The 15216-nt window shown below is 46.5% G+C and overlaps 1 protein-coding gene across 2 annotated transcripts in view; it reads left to right on the top strand.

The window, feature by feature from the left end:
* The window catches only part of Tm9sf4 (transmembrane 9 superfamily member 4), a 43413-nt gene that overhangs the window by 22419 nt on the left and 5778 nt on the right, over nucleotides 1–15216 (top strand). For both annotated transcript variants that reach the window (XM_048445564.3, XM_048445565.3), the window contains exons 5-16: nucleotides 85–217; nucleotides 1547–1670; nucleotides 3200–3318; nucleotides 3420–3531; nucleotides 4375–4445; nucleotides 6965–7097; nucleotides 7981–8062; nucleotides 8161–8236; nucleotides 9917–10000; nucleotides 12339–12514; nucleotides 13112–13175; nucleotides 14975–15094. In XM_048445564.3, coding sequence (XP_048301521.1) covers nucleotides 85–217; nucleotides 1547–1670; nucleotides 3200–3318; nucleotides 3420–3531; nucleotides 4375–4445; nucleotides 6965–7097; nucleotides 7981–8062; nucleotides 8161–8236; nucleotides 9917–10000; nucleotides 12339–12514; nucleotides 13112–13175; nucleotides 14975–15094 — 1294 coding nt within the window. The remainder of the gene's footprint in view (nucleotides 1–84; nucleotides 218–1546; nucleotides 1671–3199; nucleotides 3319–3419; nucleotides 3532–4374; nucleotides 4446–6964; nucleotides 7098–7980; nucleotides 8063–8160; nucleotides 8237–9916; nucleotides 10001–12338; nucleotides 12515–13111; nucleotides 13176–14974; nucleotides 15095–15216) is intronic.

Here is a 15216-nt window from a genome sequence, read left to right as displayed (position 1 = left end):
CTCCCTGCTGGCCTTGAACTCAGCCCAGGGAGGGCCTGGTGGGAGTGTGGTCCTGAGAGACTGAGTGAGGCCTTGGGTTTCTAGCATTGCTGACAACCTGCCTGTGGCCACCCGGCTGGAACTCTATTCCAACAACCGTGACAGTGATGACAAGAAGAAAGAAAAAGATGTGCAGTTTGAACATGGCTACCGACTTGGCTTCACGGATGTCAATAAGGTAGAGTAGTGTCTGGCATGCTTAGAGGGCTGGGTCAATAGGTTGCAAGTAAAGGTGCTTATTCCCAACTGATGACTTAGGTTCAATCCCTAGTACCCACAAGGCAGAAGGAGAGAACTGACTCCCACAAGCTGTCCTCTAGCCATCACATGTGCTAAGGGGTGTGAGTGTGTGTGTGTGTGTGTGTGTGTGTGTGTGTGTGTGTGTGTGTTTAAATGAGGGTCAACCAGAACACATTTCTGCTAGTGCCTCATGGTAGATAGTCTGTGAGAATTCTGTGACTTTGGACTGACTCCAGCACACACTATGAAGAGATAAAAGGATAGTCACTAAAATATGAGATTCTGTTTCTGTAAGATTAAAACTAGAAAAGGAACCTAAAACTTGTAAAGTGTGTAGGAGAGAAGACCACATGATGATCAAGATTATACTGAAGGTTCCCTGGGCTGAATCCTGCAGCCACCATTTACTAGTGATCTAAGAGTCCTTGGTCCAGTGTTTCCATATCTCGAAACAGTGATACTCAGTTATGTGGTTTTGAAAATCAGTCTCTGTGTACACTTCATGACAATCTTTGTGTACACTTCATGACACAACTCCTGGTGATAAGCTAGTAATGAATGACATAGATTATAATTGTGTCCTCTTTATCCGCTTTCCCAGGGAGTAAAAGGCTGGCGTTCCTTTGTTTGCATAGAGGGTTAGAGTTAGCCTTGTCCTAATTTGGAGAAAACTGGTGGTGTGAGGCCCTGAGTCGTGTTGCTTTTCACTAGCTAGGGAGCCGTTGTACATTTGGGCCTTAGAAAAGAGTGGAGTAGAGGAAGGAGAGCATTCCAGTTGCTGCAAACAGAGGTACAGGGTAGGAACTGCTTGTGAGGAAGGGACAGGCTGAAGAGCCCAGGTGAGCTAATGTGACAATTGGTAAGGCCGTGGGTGAGCAAGGCAAGAACAGAATATGTATGAAAATGTCATAATGAAGCTATTATTTTGTGTGCTGGCTTTTTTAAAAAAGGAAGGAAGGAAGGAAGGAAGGAAGGAAGGAAGGAAGGAAGGAAGGAAGGAAGGAAGGAAGGAAGGAAGAAAGAAAGAAAGAAAGAAAGAAAAGAAAGAAAAGAAAGGAAGGACAATGACATCCAGGCCAAGGAGACTTGGATTTTATCTGCTGAGCCCCAGGAAGTCACAGTGGGTGTCAGAGCAAGAGTGCAATATGACCAGAGGAAGGCTGGTCAGCCTTGTGGACTGGGCAGAGGAAGGCTCTAGTTGCTTTGAGTGGGCTCCCTGAATAACTTTCTGCTTTGCTATTTCTTATTCTCTCTTTCTCTGCTTTAGATCTACCTGCACAATCACCTCTCGTTCATCCTTTATTACCACCGGGAGGACATGGAAGAGGACCAGGAGCACACATACCGTGTCGTCCGCTTCGAGGTGATTCCCCAGAGCATCAGGCTGGAGGGTGAGTGGGGAGGTAGCACCAGAGGGGCAGGGCTGGATGGGCCTGGGCTTTCATGCACAGGATAGGATCTTCTCACAGTCTCACCACGCTACCAGCTGAGAGGCCCAGGCGTGGTACATAGGTTCATCCCCAGAAGGCCACTGTACCCCAGGAGAGCAGGTTGTGAATGAGGGAGAGTTGTACCTGTTGTCTTGTGGACTGAGTACCATGTAAGCCTACCACCTTCCAACAACTCCAGGAGGTTGGAGGTGATTATAGATGAGGAACCAGAGGCTCAAGAGGTTAGTGACTTAGCCAAGAACTTCGTTGAGCCTCTTCCCAAGAACCAGTCTGCCTGGTTGAAGAACAAGGGATGATGGTACAGGGAAAGGCATTGGGAAGCAGTTGTGGTTTGCTTTGTCTCCTTCTTTGTGGGTGATGGGCCAGACTGAAATTGCCCAAGGTCGGCAATAGGCCAGGAGTTAAGATGGCCACACAGGATTTGATAGAACTTGGATTTTTTTGTTCTTCCACTGCTGCTGCTTCCTCCTTCCTTTTTTTTTTTTTTTTTCCTCTTGAGTCGGGGTCTTTCTATGTAACCCTGGTTGTTCTGAAACTCACTATGTAGACCAGCAGGATGGCCTCAAGCTCACAAAGATCTGCCTCTCTCCATCTGGAGTGCTGGAAGTAAAGGCTTACATCACTCCGCCTTTTTGTTTTCTTTTCAAGACAGGGTCTCACCACACAGCCCAGACTGACCTTGAACCCGTGGAACAGCCTGCCTGCCTCTGCCTTTTCATGTACTAGGAGTCAAACTTAGGGCCTCACATATTCTAGGCAAGTGCTCCACTTAGCTCTGTCTCTAGCCTGCCTCCCAGCCTTTTGTCCACAGTGATGATTTTCTGCCTTTTTGAAAAAGTATGGATCATGACTTTCCATATGAAGCAGTCAAAGCGTGAGACCTGAGCTGTAAGGACTGTCCTTCTTCTCCTGTGGATGTCATAAGCACAGTTCAGCATTTACAGATGATTTTTTTTTAAGGTCTCTTACATCCTCAGTGGCTCTTCAAGATTCCGTTCTGTCGTTTTCTTGACCCATGGTTGGTGTTTATATGTTGTTTGACCAGATGAGGTGATGAATGACAGCAAACAAATGAGTGAATGAAAGGGGAAGGCATAGGCATGGTAGGATTGCTAAAGTAATGAAGATGGCTGAGTCTATGAGCAAACGGAGGGAGCCACTGGGATGCAAGTTGAGTGGGCCTGATTGGACGGTGAATGAGTTCGTGAATGTTTGGGTTGAATGTAGAAAGCCAACTGCTTTTTGGATGGAGGGAATTAGACTCAGATCCTTCTCTCCCTCCCTCCTTTCCTCCCCCATGTATATACCTTTTTACTCCTGAAGGCCCTTGGGAAAGGCAGGGCTCCAGGGAGTCAGTTACCTCCTGTGTTCCCAACCTCCATTCAACCCTGAGATGCCTGCAGAACAGCCCTGCCTGGGGGAGTAGTCCTGGCCACTGTGAGAGCAGACTGGGTCTCTGTCTCTCACAGACCTCAAAACAGATGAGAAGAGTTCATGTATCCTACCTGAGGGTACCAACTCCTCGCCCCAAGAAATTGACCCCACTAAGGAGAATCAGCTGTACTTCACCTACTCTGTGCACTGGGAGGTGAGACAGAGTGCCTACTCTGGCCAGGGAAGGAGGGCTTGCTCTGGGCCGGGATTCTCTGACCAACAGGAAGCCTGACTCTGCTTCCTCCTACCTGTCAGGAAAGTGACATCAAATGGGCCTCTCGGTGGGACACTTACCTAACCATGAGTGATGTGCAGATCCACTGGTTTTCTATCATCAACTCTGTCGTGGTGGTCTTCTTCCTGTCAGGTGAGAGCTCTGAGTATTGAAGGTGGAGCTGAGGGTCTGAGGTGTCACATACTTAAGGGGAATTTCTAGGGTGTTATCAGGGTCGCGTGCGTCAGAAGCAGTCAGTCACCACGTCCCTGTGCTGGGCTCTTCATGTGTGCAGATGTGAACAGGAATTGGCAGAGGCCCTGGTAAGCTGCCAGAGAGCAGATATGTTTGTCTGCACATCACTGATTCATTCAGCAACCCCCAGAAACATGGTTCTGCCATGAAGCAAGCTTGGCAGGAAGCTGGGTGGAGAAAATGTTGGACAGAAGTAGAATGAGGACACTTGTTTCCATCTAGGAGAGGCAAACGTAGCAGCAGCTCCTGCTTCTCCACTGCCTACCCAGGGGCTGGGTGCTGCCCTTCTTTACGAACTCCAGCTCTCAGCGCAGGGGCTAAGCCTAACAGCATAGAGGGAGCTCGGGCTCATGAAGCCCATTTCCATTCACCATGCTGCTGCCTAGAGAGGGAGACAGGACAAAGGAGGCAGAGTGACGGTGGTGAGTCCTGAACTGTTGAGGGACAGAGAGGTGAAGGTATCCCAGGTGAGTCTTGATGCACGGGTGGAAATCCATCATTCAGGGCATTTCCAGCAAATAGACTTTTCCAGTAAACTCTCCTCCCTGACACAAAGCAACATCCTGTAGCCATCTCTCCCATCCCAAGGTTTCTTTCTCTTCACACCCCCTTCTCAGCTAGAGTGGAGCTCTGCTTGTGTGGGAAGGATTTGGGTGGTCTCATGCCAGGCGCTGCTAGAAAGGGGCCTGGAGCTAGACCACTCTGTTAGCGGTGCTCACCCTCCAACCCTGTCGTTCGCAGGCATCCTCAGCATGATTATTATCCGGACCCTGCGGAAGGACATCGCCAACTACAACAAGGAGGATGACATTGTACGAGGTCTTGGCTCGGGCGGGATGGACTGGAAGAGGGAGAACGAGCTAACAGTAGGGCTCTCCACCTGCACATGTGTGTGTGTGTGTGTGTGAGAGAGAGAGAGAGAGAGAGAGAGAGCGAGCATAAAATAAACCTCAAAGGCATTGAAAAGGAAAGACAAAAACATTTCCTAATCACCCAAACAGGTAGATCTGGACTAAGTCACAGAAAGAAAACTTAGTTAATTTGTCATTTTAAAGTAGAGCTTTTGAGATGGCACATAATGTTAAGGGTGCTTGCCACCAAGCCTGACAGCCTGCATTTGATCCCTAGGATACATGTGGTGGAAGTAAGAGAACTGACTTTCCATAAAGTGTCCTCTGACACAGTATTATACATACATGCCCCCACACACATATACAAACAAACAAACAAACAAATAAATAAATAAATGGCTTTTCATAGAGAATTTAAAACTAGAGCCAGGCATAGCATTATATACCCATGATCTCAGCACTCAGTAGGCTGAGACAGGAGAATCTCTAATTTGAGATGACTTGGTCCATAACAAGACCCTGTATCAAAAATAGTAAGGCCCAGCGTGGTCATTCATGCCTATTTCTTGGGAGGCAGAGGCAGGTGGACTCTATGAGTTCAAGGTTAGCCTGATCTATAGAGAGAGAGTTCTAGACCAACAAGGATCCAAAAAAAGAAAAAGACAAAAAAAAATCACCATCACCACCACCAATAAGAAAATAAAAAATCCTAAACTTTTTATGTACTGAACGTTTCTTATGTATTTACAGACAAGAAACTACACATAGCCAATAATCGCATGATGCTTTGATATTGTTAGGATTAATGCTATATTACAGATATGTATGAACATGCCTCATTTGAAATTTTTTATGCTTCAGGAATAGCCCCCCAAAATTCAGATTCTGGCTGTCATAGAGTGGTTTGGGGACATATAAACAGCACAGATTTTTTTTTTTTAAAGACAGGGTCTCACTGTGTTACCTGGGCTCTTTCAAACTGGAGATCCTTCTGCCTCAGCCTCTGAATGCTAGACCACAGGTATACATCACCACACAAGACTTCCCTTCCCTTCCCTTTCCTTCCTTCCTTCCTTCCTTCCTTCCTTCCTTCCTTCCTTCCTTCCTTCCTTCCTTCCTTTTTCGTAGCGCTAATTGTGGGGCTGGGGAAATGGCTTAGTTGGTAAAAGTGCTTGCTTTGCCACACAAACACAAGGACCTGAGTTTGGATCCTCAGTACCCACATACAGCTAGGGGTGGCAGCTGGCATCTATAACCCTGCTGAAGGAGTCAGAGACGGATGGATGGATCTCTGAGGTCCAGAGAGACACCATGTCTCAAAAAATGAGGCAGAGAACAATTGAAGAAGATGCCCAAGCTTGACCTCTGACTTCACATGTACATACACAAGAACATAGACACCCAAACAAAATGGTTAGTAGGATTGACAGGAGAGTTGATGGTAGTGTCACACCCCTTTAATCCCAGCTTTCAAGAGGCAGAGACAGACAGGCCAGCCTGATCTACAGAGTGAGCTCCATACAAAATGAGACCCTGTCTCAAAAAAACAAAAAGAAAAAAGATTAACATGGAGAATTGTACAAAATCATATATTACTTGAAAATAACAAGATATACGGTATGACCTTTATTATTTAAAACTATTCATATATGTACATGAATAAACATAGATTAAAGAAAGAAGACTAAAGAAAACAATGGTGTCTTATTACTTTAATGGGTAAACATTACTTACATATACATAGGTCTTTTTTTTTTTTTTTTTTTTTTAAGACAGGGTTTCTCTGTAGTTTTTGGTGCCTGTCCTGGAACTAGCTCTTGTAGACCAGGCTGAACTCGAACTCACAGAGATCCGCCTGCCTCTGACTCCCGAGTGCTGGGATTAAAGGCATGCGCCACTACCGCCCAGCCAGGCCATTTTATTTTTTAGATCTTTCTACCATCTAGAAAAATGTGTATGTGAGTGAGCACATTGCTGGGAAACAGTCTCTTGTCACATTGCCCAGGCCGACCTTGAACTCTCAGTCCTCCTGCTTTACCCTCCTGAGTGCTGACACTACAGGCTGTACCACTGCACTTGACCTTTCTGTGTTTTTAATTTTTTTATATACTAAACATTTTCTGGTTCTTTAAATTCATTTGAATTCCATGACATATACCATTTGTTTACACAAGTAAATACATCTTTTATTTAAAATCAGAAAAGATAAGTTACTTCAGACTCACCAACAAAGACTATAAATATTTCAGTACACTGGTTTGCATTGTTTCCCATTTTCTTGTTTTATGGAATTAGGGAGACTTTTTTCCTGCAGCTTCAAGCATCCTGTTTTTGACCTCCTTTTCCCATGTAGCATTCCTCTAAGAAGTCTGTGGCAGAATGGTGCTGGTTTGATGGAGCAGCCTGAGTCAATGGGGGTGTTCCCTGAAGGAGCCTCCCTGTTGACACAGACCTACCTCATTCTCTGCCCTTTGCTACAGGAAGACACTATGGAGGAATCTGGGTGGAAACTTGTGCATGGTGATGTCTTCAGGCCACCCCAGTACCCCATGATCCTCAGCTCTCTGCTGGGCTCAGGCATTCAGCTCTTCTGCATGATCCTCATTGTCATCTGTGAGTGGACCATGTAGGCTGGGTATGGGGGGGGTCAGAGGAACATAACCTGATCCTGAGGCATAACCACCTTTTGTGCCTTAAGCAAAAGGGTAGGCTTATCTCCTGGGAGCAGGCCAAGCATTCTGGGCAGCAGCGCCAGGCCCTGGCAGTAGTGATTCTCCTCTCTTATATTTCAACTGTGTTCACATAGAGCCATCCTGAGTACTTGGTCAGGGAGGCACACATCAGCACTGTGAGGCTAGCTTCATTCTGCCCTTAGAGTAAGCAGCTAGCCCAAACTCATTATCAAGGTCAGAGCTAACTCAGGTCTCTTCCCCGTCTGTCTTTCTTTCTTTCTGGGCTGGGTCTTATATGTAGCCCAGGCCAAGATGAGCTCTCACTTTTTATGCTTGTGCCACCATACAGCAGGACTTTTTTCATTAGTATAGATAAAACCCTCACTAATATATAGTAATTACAGACAGGTGTGGAGTCAGTCTGCCTAAATTTGTATCTCACCCTCATGACTTTAAATTTTATGACAAGCTAGCCACTTAATCCTGTTAAACTTCAGTTTGCTTGTCTAAAAAACGGAGAGGCTAACTCCTGTCTTTCATAGTCAAGTTATATTCAGCTTGTAGGTAGGTATTCAGAATGCTCTTGGCCTTCTTATATGGTTCATTCCAAGGACTGGGGACTAGAAGCTATGGTTAGATTCAGACAGCAAGGCCTAGCAGCTTCTCCACTCCCAAGCCTAGCTACTGCCCAGTCTTTTTCTGTAGAGAACTGTGCTCTTACAAGTGCCAAGAAAGAAGGGAATCTCTTTTAGCTTCATTTATGTAATAGCCTGTGACTCTGCCAGATCCTTGATCCTGACTCTGCCCTTTGCTTCCCTCTGTAGTTGTGGCCATGCTTGGGATGCTGTCACCCTCCAGCCGGGGAGCTCTCATGACCACTGCCTGCTTCCTCTTCATGTTCATGGGGTAGGTGTATGTGAGAATGTTCCCAGGGGCTGGCACAAGCCTGCTTCACACCATTTACTAGACTCCCTTGTTGTGGATTCTGCCTTTTCCTACAACAGGGTATTTGGTGGATTTTCTGCTGGCCGTCTCTACCGAACTCTAAAAGGCCATCGGTGGAAGAAAGGAGCCTTCTGTGTAAGTGTCCTCCTCCTCCCAGCATTGGGTAGGGCCTGAGATACTGTTCTACATGCTCAGGAGCATAGGCAGGCCCCATTGGGAATTTTTTTAAACCCACAGTCAAAAGTTCTAGAAGGCTCTCTCAAGCTTACAAAAGGATCTCCCAGAGCTGCAGATGCACCGTCCATAAAGTTATATAAGGGGATTGAACTCGGGTGACTTTTAGCTTGCATTGTCCAGTGGCTCAAGCAAGAGAATAGCACATTCAGAGTGATCAGCAACATCGCAGGAGGACACCATGCCCAACAGACTAGAAAGAATTGCCTGCCAGTGAAAGCTTGTGTAACAGCTAGCCGGCAGGCCAACCACTGGAGTGAAGAGACATCTTGGATGTAGAAAGGGCCATAGAAATAGGGTGGTGCCGGGCTGGGGTTCTCCCAGGAGCTTCCTTCCTCTTTCTGTGCCTGGTATCAGACGTGGTGCCCAGACAGTAAGTTTCATCCAGAAAGGAGGGTGTGGAATTCTCTGCTACACAGCAGAATGAAAGAGAATGAAAAGGAAAAGACATCTTGAACTGGGCCTTGAAGATTTTAGGCAGCACCAAAATTCTGGAATTGCAAAGATCCTGGTCTTTACTTGGCTTTTCTTGATGGGTAACCATGAACAGCCCTCTGAGCCTCTGCTTCCCATCTCTCCAGTGGGCTGGTTGCTTCCGCTTTGCAGCACATAGCCGCTGGTACTCTCATACGTACCACAAGATGTTGATGACCTGCTTGAAGGCCCAGGGACAAGAACCTGCAGGAGCAGTGGCTAGCTGTTGGATGGGAGAAACTGAGCCAAAGAGGAATTAGTGCAGTTTGAGTGCTAGGTTGCTCATGATATTCCAAGGCCCTTGGTCATTGTACTTAGTGACACACCTGGATGCCAAAATCCCAGTAAGGAAGAATGAGACCCAAGTGTAAGCCTGCGGCCTTGGTTCTTTGTGCCTGGCTTCTAGCCCAAGAGACTGACTAGATTACATTGCAGGGGATCAAGAGTGGGTTTTGGAGACAGGCTGTCTAGATTCCCACCTCTGCTCCACCATTGATAATCTGTAGAGTGGAGGGATAAACAGGGTATCTTCTAAACCTGTAGTGAGGGTCAGGTAAGATATATGAGTGGAGCCCACAATTGTCATCCTTAGGATGCCATTCAAACTGGACCATTGTTTTAGGCAATTTGGAGTTGGGAGCTAGACATAATGTTATTCATTTATTTATGATGCTAATATTCCTTGAGTAGCTGCTGTTTGTGTGATGAGAACGCAGTAAAGAACAGGATTTGAAGTGTGTTGGGGAGACAGACATTGATCAGGCACAAAGCTGTATGCAGGTGCTCCTTGTCTCAGTTGATAGTGTCCTGAAATGAATGTGCATCTAACATGCCAAATGCAGTGTGGTTGCTACTGAATGCCTTTAACCACCAGTCCATCACCAATTCAAAAGACCCTAAGTAGAACCTTTCTAAAGTGGGATGAGGTCAAGGAAAAAATGGTTTCAGGGCTCTACAAAATGTCTTATAGAGCAGGAGGCCTGCCTGCTTCAGCTGAAACCCAAAGGACCAGAGAGCTTGAAACCTCTAGTCTTCTGGTCTGTGAGTCCCCCGAGGACAAAGTAGGAGCCCTAGATCAGCTTGCCAACCTGTCCTTCTTGCTCACAGACGGCGACACTGTATCCTGGTGTGGTATTCGGCATTTGCTTTGTATTGAATTGCTTCATCTGGGGAAAGCACTCATCAGGAGCAGTAAGTGCCTTCCCCCACTATCCCGTCCCTCTCCAGCAAGAAGAGCTTGTGGTGTTCAGTCCTCCCTTAGGTCCCTTCCTGTTCTTCCCTTCTTCCCTTCCCTTTTCTGAGTCCCCAAAGTTCTGTTCCCAGCTTTCAGGGTGGAGGGTTGACTGGGGTTTCCCCAGCATTGCCCATCTGTCATCTCCAGCGCCCTGACCCTGACCCTGGCCTTTCTGCAGGCTTAGAAACAGCTGGTCATAGCTCATTTCTCTAAGAGGTTTCCACATCCCAGGGGCCAGTTGGGGAATTCCCCATGTCTCAACCAAGTGAGAACTGCTTGGTGTGAGTGGATAATGTCAGAGGGCTCACCTCAGCTCCTGTGAGTACCTCTGCAGAGTGGACTTCCCTTTAGCCCCAGGCTGTGCTGTTGCCAGCAGCTTCTTAAACTCTGAATGGAATTTCAGGCTCTGTGGCTGAGGGCACATAGGAGTGTGGGTCCTTGATCAGTTTTCAGGTCTGCAGAAGTGAGACAGGTACTTGCCACCCCAGCCTTAGTGTGCTGAGAGTTGGTGTCTGATAAGGGTCCTGGATAGGGTTTAAGTGTAGACTGCTTCTTCCCAGCAGCATGGGGAAGGAAGTGTTCATGTAGACCTTGTAGAGAGCACAGAGCCAGTGGGAAATGAAACATAACCCCAACTCCCAGTAGAGCCACTCAGAGGTCAACACTGCAGAGGTCTTTGATAGGTGTTCTTTCAGTCTTTTTCCTTCAGCAGAGATGTTTAAAATGAGATTATGTGATTTAAAAACTATAACAAACAAATTATGCTTATTGTAATAAATACTGTTCTAAACATTTAACATGCTCTTTTTATTGATTTTTTAGGTTGGCATACAAAGTAATACATTCCATTATGGCACTTTACACATATGTATACTTTGTTCTTATTCATTTCCCTCACCCACTGCCCTTCTGCTGTCCCCTCCCCCCTCTGGCTGGTCCCCTTCCTTCCCCCACTAACTCCCAACTTCTGCTTTCTTATCACATGTATTCCATTACCCTATTTCCCCCTCCTTGAAGATCTCTTCCTTCCGTCTAGTGATCCCCTTTCTAGTTTCACAAGTTACACATACACATATATAAATATATACACACAAAATTTTAAGTCTAGGTTCTGCATATAAGAGAAAACATGCAGTCTTTCAGAGTCTGGCTTATTTTGGTGTAATGTTTCTAGTTCCATCCATTTCCTGTAAATCATCATTATGTTTTTCTTTATCTTCTGTACAGTTCCGTTTCCTGGCTATTGTGACTAGTGCAGCAGTAAATGTGGATATGCAAGTAACTCTGTGGTGTGCTGACTTAGAGTCCTTTGTGTGTATGCCTGAGTGGTAGAGCTGGATCACACTGTAGTTCTATTTTTACTTCATACTGATTTCTAACGTGGCTGCACAGTTTTACATTCCCATTTTAATATAGGGACATATGGGAATATAAACACTTCTTTTTGCACAAGTCTTAGAGAAAATGGCTATACAGAAGATGAGGAGGAATATAAAACTCAGTTCAACCTCCATGCCCCATCCCCGGAAGTGCTGTTAGCTATTTATTGTGGGCCTCTCAGACACATATGCATACAAACATTGAGTTTGAGGGCTTAGGATGTAGCTCAGGAGAGTGCTTGCCTAGCATGCTCGAAACCCTGAGTTCCATCCCCAGCTCTTCATCAACTCACTGTGGTAGTGCATGCCATGTAATCCCAGCACCCAGGAAGTGGAGACAGGAGGAGCAGAAATTCAAGGTTATCCTTGGCTACACAGTAGATTCAAGGCCAACCTAGGATACGTGAGACCCTGTCTAAAAAATGAATTTTATTAAGATGAAGTTCTTTTATAACTCCAGGCCTATTTTCTGCTTTTCCCCACTTGGAAGAATATTGCAGTGTTTCATTTTAACCACACTTGAGGAGTTTTGCTTTTTCCCTTTTTCCTTTTACCCAGGAGGACTCATGTTGTGTTCTTTCCTTTTGGCCCCTTCACGGCTCCTTGGAGCTCTCAGTTCCCACTTCCTCCCTGGATGATGAGCTCCTGGGATGCTGAGGTTCCATCTTCACTGGAAGCTCACACAGCCCCATCTACACTCTGCTCTCCCCACAGGAAATTCTTGGCCTCGAGAGATTCAGGCCAGGAGCCCTGGGGCGGAAAAGTCTGCTGGACCTTCCCCACCACAGTGGCCCTGCTGCGCATGTGGCTTCTCCTCCCCTGGAGCCCAGAGCTGCCCATTTCCACCACCACCACTTGCATGGCTTCTGTTCTAGGTGTCAGGGCCTATGGGGGCCTCACAGCACTGTGTCCACAGGTTCCATTTCCCACCATGGTGGCTTTGCTGTGTATGTGGTTCGGGATCTCCTTGCCCCTTGTCTACTTGGGCTACTACTTCGGCTTCCGCAAGCAGCCATATGACAACCCTGTGCGCACAAACCAGATTCCCCGGCAGATCCCTGAACAACGGTGGTACATGAATCGATTTGTGGGGTGAGTCTTGGCAGAAGTAAACAGGGGATTTCTGGGTTGGGCAAGGCCCAGTCCTCTCCTAAGACATCTTCTTAGAACATGAGGAGCCTCCCTTCCCAGAGGAGTGTTGAGATTACCTGCACCATCAGCAAGTGCACTAGTGACTGGCCTGCAAGCACAGCCTCACACCACAATGAAGGGAAGGTGCTACAGACTTCATGTCTGCCTAAAAACTAGGTCAGAGAAGCAGAGGTAAAAAAGCTGGGGATATGGCTCAGTAGCAGAACACTTACTTACCTAAGTTGCATACTACCGTAGGTTCAATCCCCAATATCCCAAAACCAAAAAACCATGTGGAATAATTGTATTAGAAAGATAAAAAATGATGAGCGCCTGAACCTTGGACAGGTCACCCACCATTCTAACTGAGTTCCCATCTATGAACTGAAAGGTTTCCCCCCAAACACACAGTTTTCTCAAAAAGAAATAATGGTGTCACAACATTGCAAAGCCCTAGAACCGCCACTGTGTAGGCACTCTCTGTACTGACGCTCAGAAGGGGCCTGGGCTTACCTACAGCCGGGGTCTGGGCGCTATTAACATTCTTCTCTGTTGCAGCATCCTCATGGCTGGGATCCTGCCCTTCGGTGCCATGTTCATTGAGCTGTTCTTCATCTTCAGTGTGAGTACCACCGGCTCCCCACCTCTCTACATGCAGCCGTGCCATCCGAGCCTGGTTTCTCGCCCTCACTTAGGCACTCTGCTTATGCTTCTGTGAAATTACAGGAACTCCTTTCTTCGCCCTTAAATTCAATAATGGTCCTGACTGTCAGGACAGTTGTGAGGAATAATAGAGACATGCTGTACATGAGGGAGTGATGCCTGGAAAGGGCTTCGCACATGGAAGCTGCTTCAAGTGATGCAGTCATTTACAACCATTATTGATAGCACTGTTGCATCTGCTTCCATTTCTGGGTCCCTCGCCCTCTTCACCTGCCAATGCTACCCAAGGCTTCAGGCAAATAGAAGGATCCCCAGCTGTCAGCATCATTGTGAGACTGGAACAAATGGAAACATACCTGGCGTTCAGAAAATGCTGCTGCCATGCTGGTAGCACTCCTGCCTAGAAGTACCAACATGAAAGCTGGCAGGAGGACTCCAGAGCTTGTCAGCAGCTGACTTAGTGCCCAGCCCAGTGGTGCCATGTCAGTACGATACAGGTCTCTGCTACTCCAGAAGAGTAGTCCTTCCTTGCCTGCTAAGAGCATTGCCTGCCTAGGATGGTCACAGAGGATGAGCCTGTTGCCCTGTCCCCAGAACACGTGCCATGGGCTCTCTTACCTGTAAAAGTCCATGCTGGAGCTGCAGAGATGCTCAGCAGTAATTCCTCACTGGCCACTTTTCCAGAGAACCTGATTCCCAGCATCCACATAGTGTACACAGACATCTATAATTCCAGTATCAGGGTATACGACACCCTCTTCTGGCCTCTAGACACCAGGCATGCATGTGGTGTACAGACATTCATTCATACAAAATAATTTTTAGATTTCTTTTTTTAAGAAAGGTGAGGACCAGGTGGGGTGGCACAGCCTTCAGTCCCAGCATTTGGAACGCAGAGGTGGGCGGAGCTCTAGCCAGCCTGGTCTATACAGAGAAACCCTGGCTTGAAAAAAAATAGAAGAGTGGCCAACACAGAACAAATTCAATGCTATTTTTGTAGATTCTTTGTCTCGTTTTACTTTGTTTGGGCTTTTCCCCCACTTAATTGGTTTGTTTATTTTGATTTTCGTTGCAGGGATGGAGGGTATATTTGGGGGAGGTTGGTTATTGTTGTCGATGTTTTTGTTTTGTCTTTTTGTTGTTTGGGGGAAATTTGTTTTGTTTTGGTTTTGTTTGGTGGTTGGTTGGTTTGGTTTGTTTTTTGTTTTTTTTTTTTTGTTTTTTTTTTTGAGGAAGGGTTTCCTGGCTGTCCTGGAACTTGCTTTATAACTCTATGGCCTCAAACTCACAGAGATCTACCTGCCTCTGCCTCCTAAATGCTGGGATAAAGACATGCACCACCACTGCCCAGATGTTTTTATATATTTTTAAAGAGAGACAAAAAGAACATCCGAGAGTAATTGGGAGAGAAGGAAAACATCAAAATATATTGTATGAAATATATATATATATACATATATATATATATATATATATATATTTTAATGCCAAGGTTATTATGCAGATCTGTGTGTAGTAATAAAGCTGATGGGTACAGCATGCACCTGGCATGGGGTGCACTCCACCTCAGTGGTAGCGGCTACCGTATAATTTTGATTGGGATAGGAATTATCTTACATGCTAGCAGGTTTAGTCTGGAGTCCACTCAAACATTAGTCACCTGTGCCACAAGCCCTCCCTGAGGAGCCCTGGTTGAGTTGTTCTGAGAGGAGTGGCTGCTGAGCAGCAGGTCACTGAGACCATCTCTGGTGCCCACAGGCGATCTGGGAGAACCAGTTCTATTACCTCTTCGGGTTCCTGTTCCTTGTTTTCATCATCCTGGTAGTGTCCTGTTCACAAATCAGTATCGTCATGGTGTACTTCCAGCTGTGTGCAGAGGTGAGGGGAGTAGACCAGTAGGCGGGGGTGGGGTGGGACTGCAGAGGGTGGATATCCCATGTGAGTACCTCGGGCTGTCTTGATTCCCCTGCCCAAGCCGTTTTCCTCTACACTTGGACTGA

This window comes from Myodes glareolus, chromosome 10 (genome assembly GCF_982192425.1).
Source record: "Myodes glareolus chromosome 10, mMyoGla1.1, whole genome shotgun sequence".
NCBI classification, from domain to species: Eukaryota; Metazoa; Chordata; class Mammalia; order Rodentia; family Cricetidae; genus Myodes; species Myodes glareolus.
Note: the sequence above shows the minus strand (reverse complement) of the source record. Positions and strands in the feature narration are given on the sequence as shown.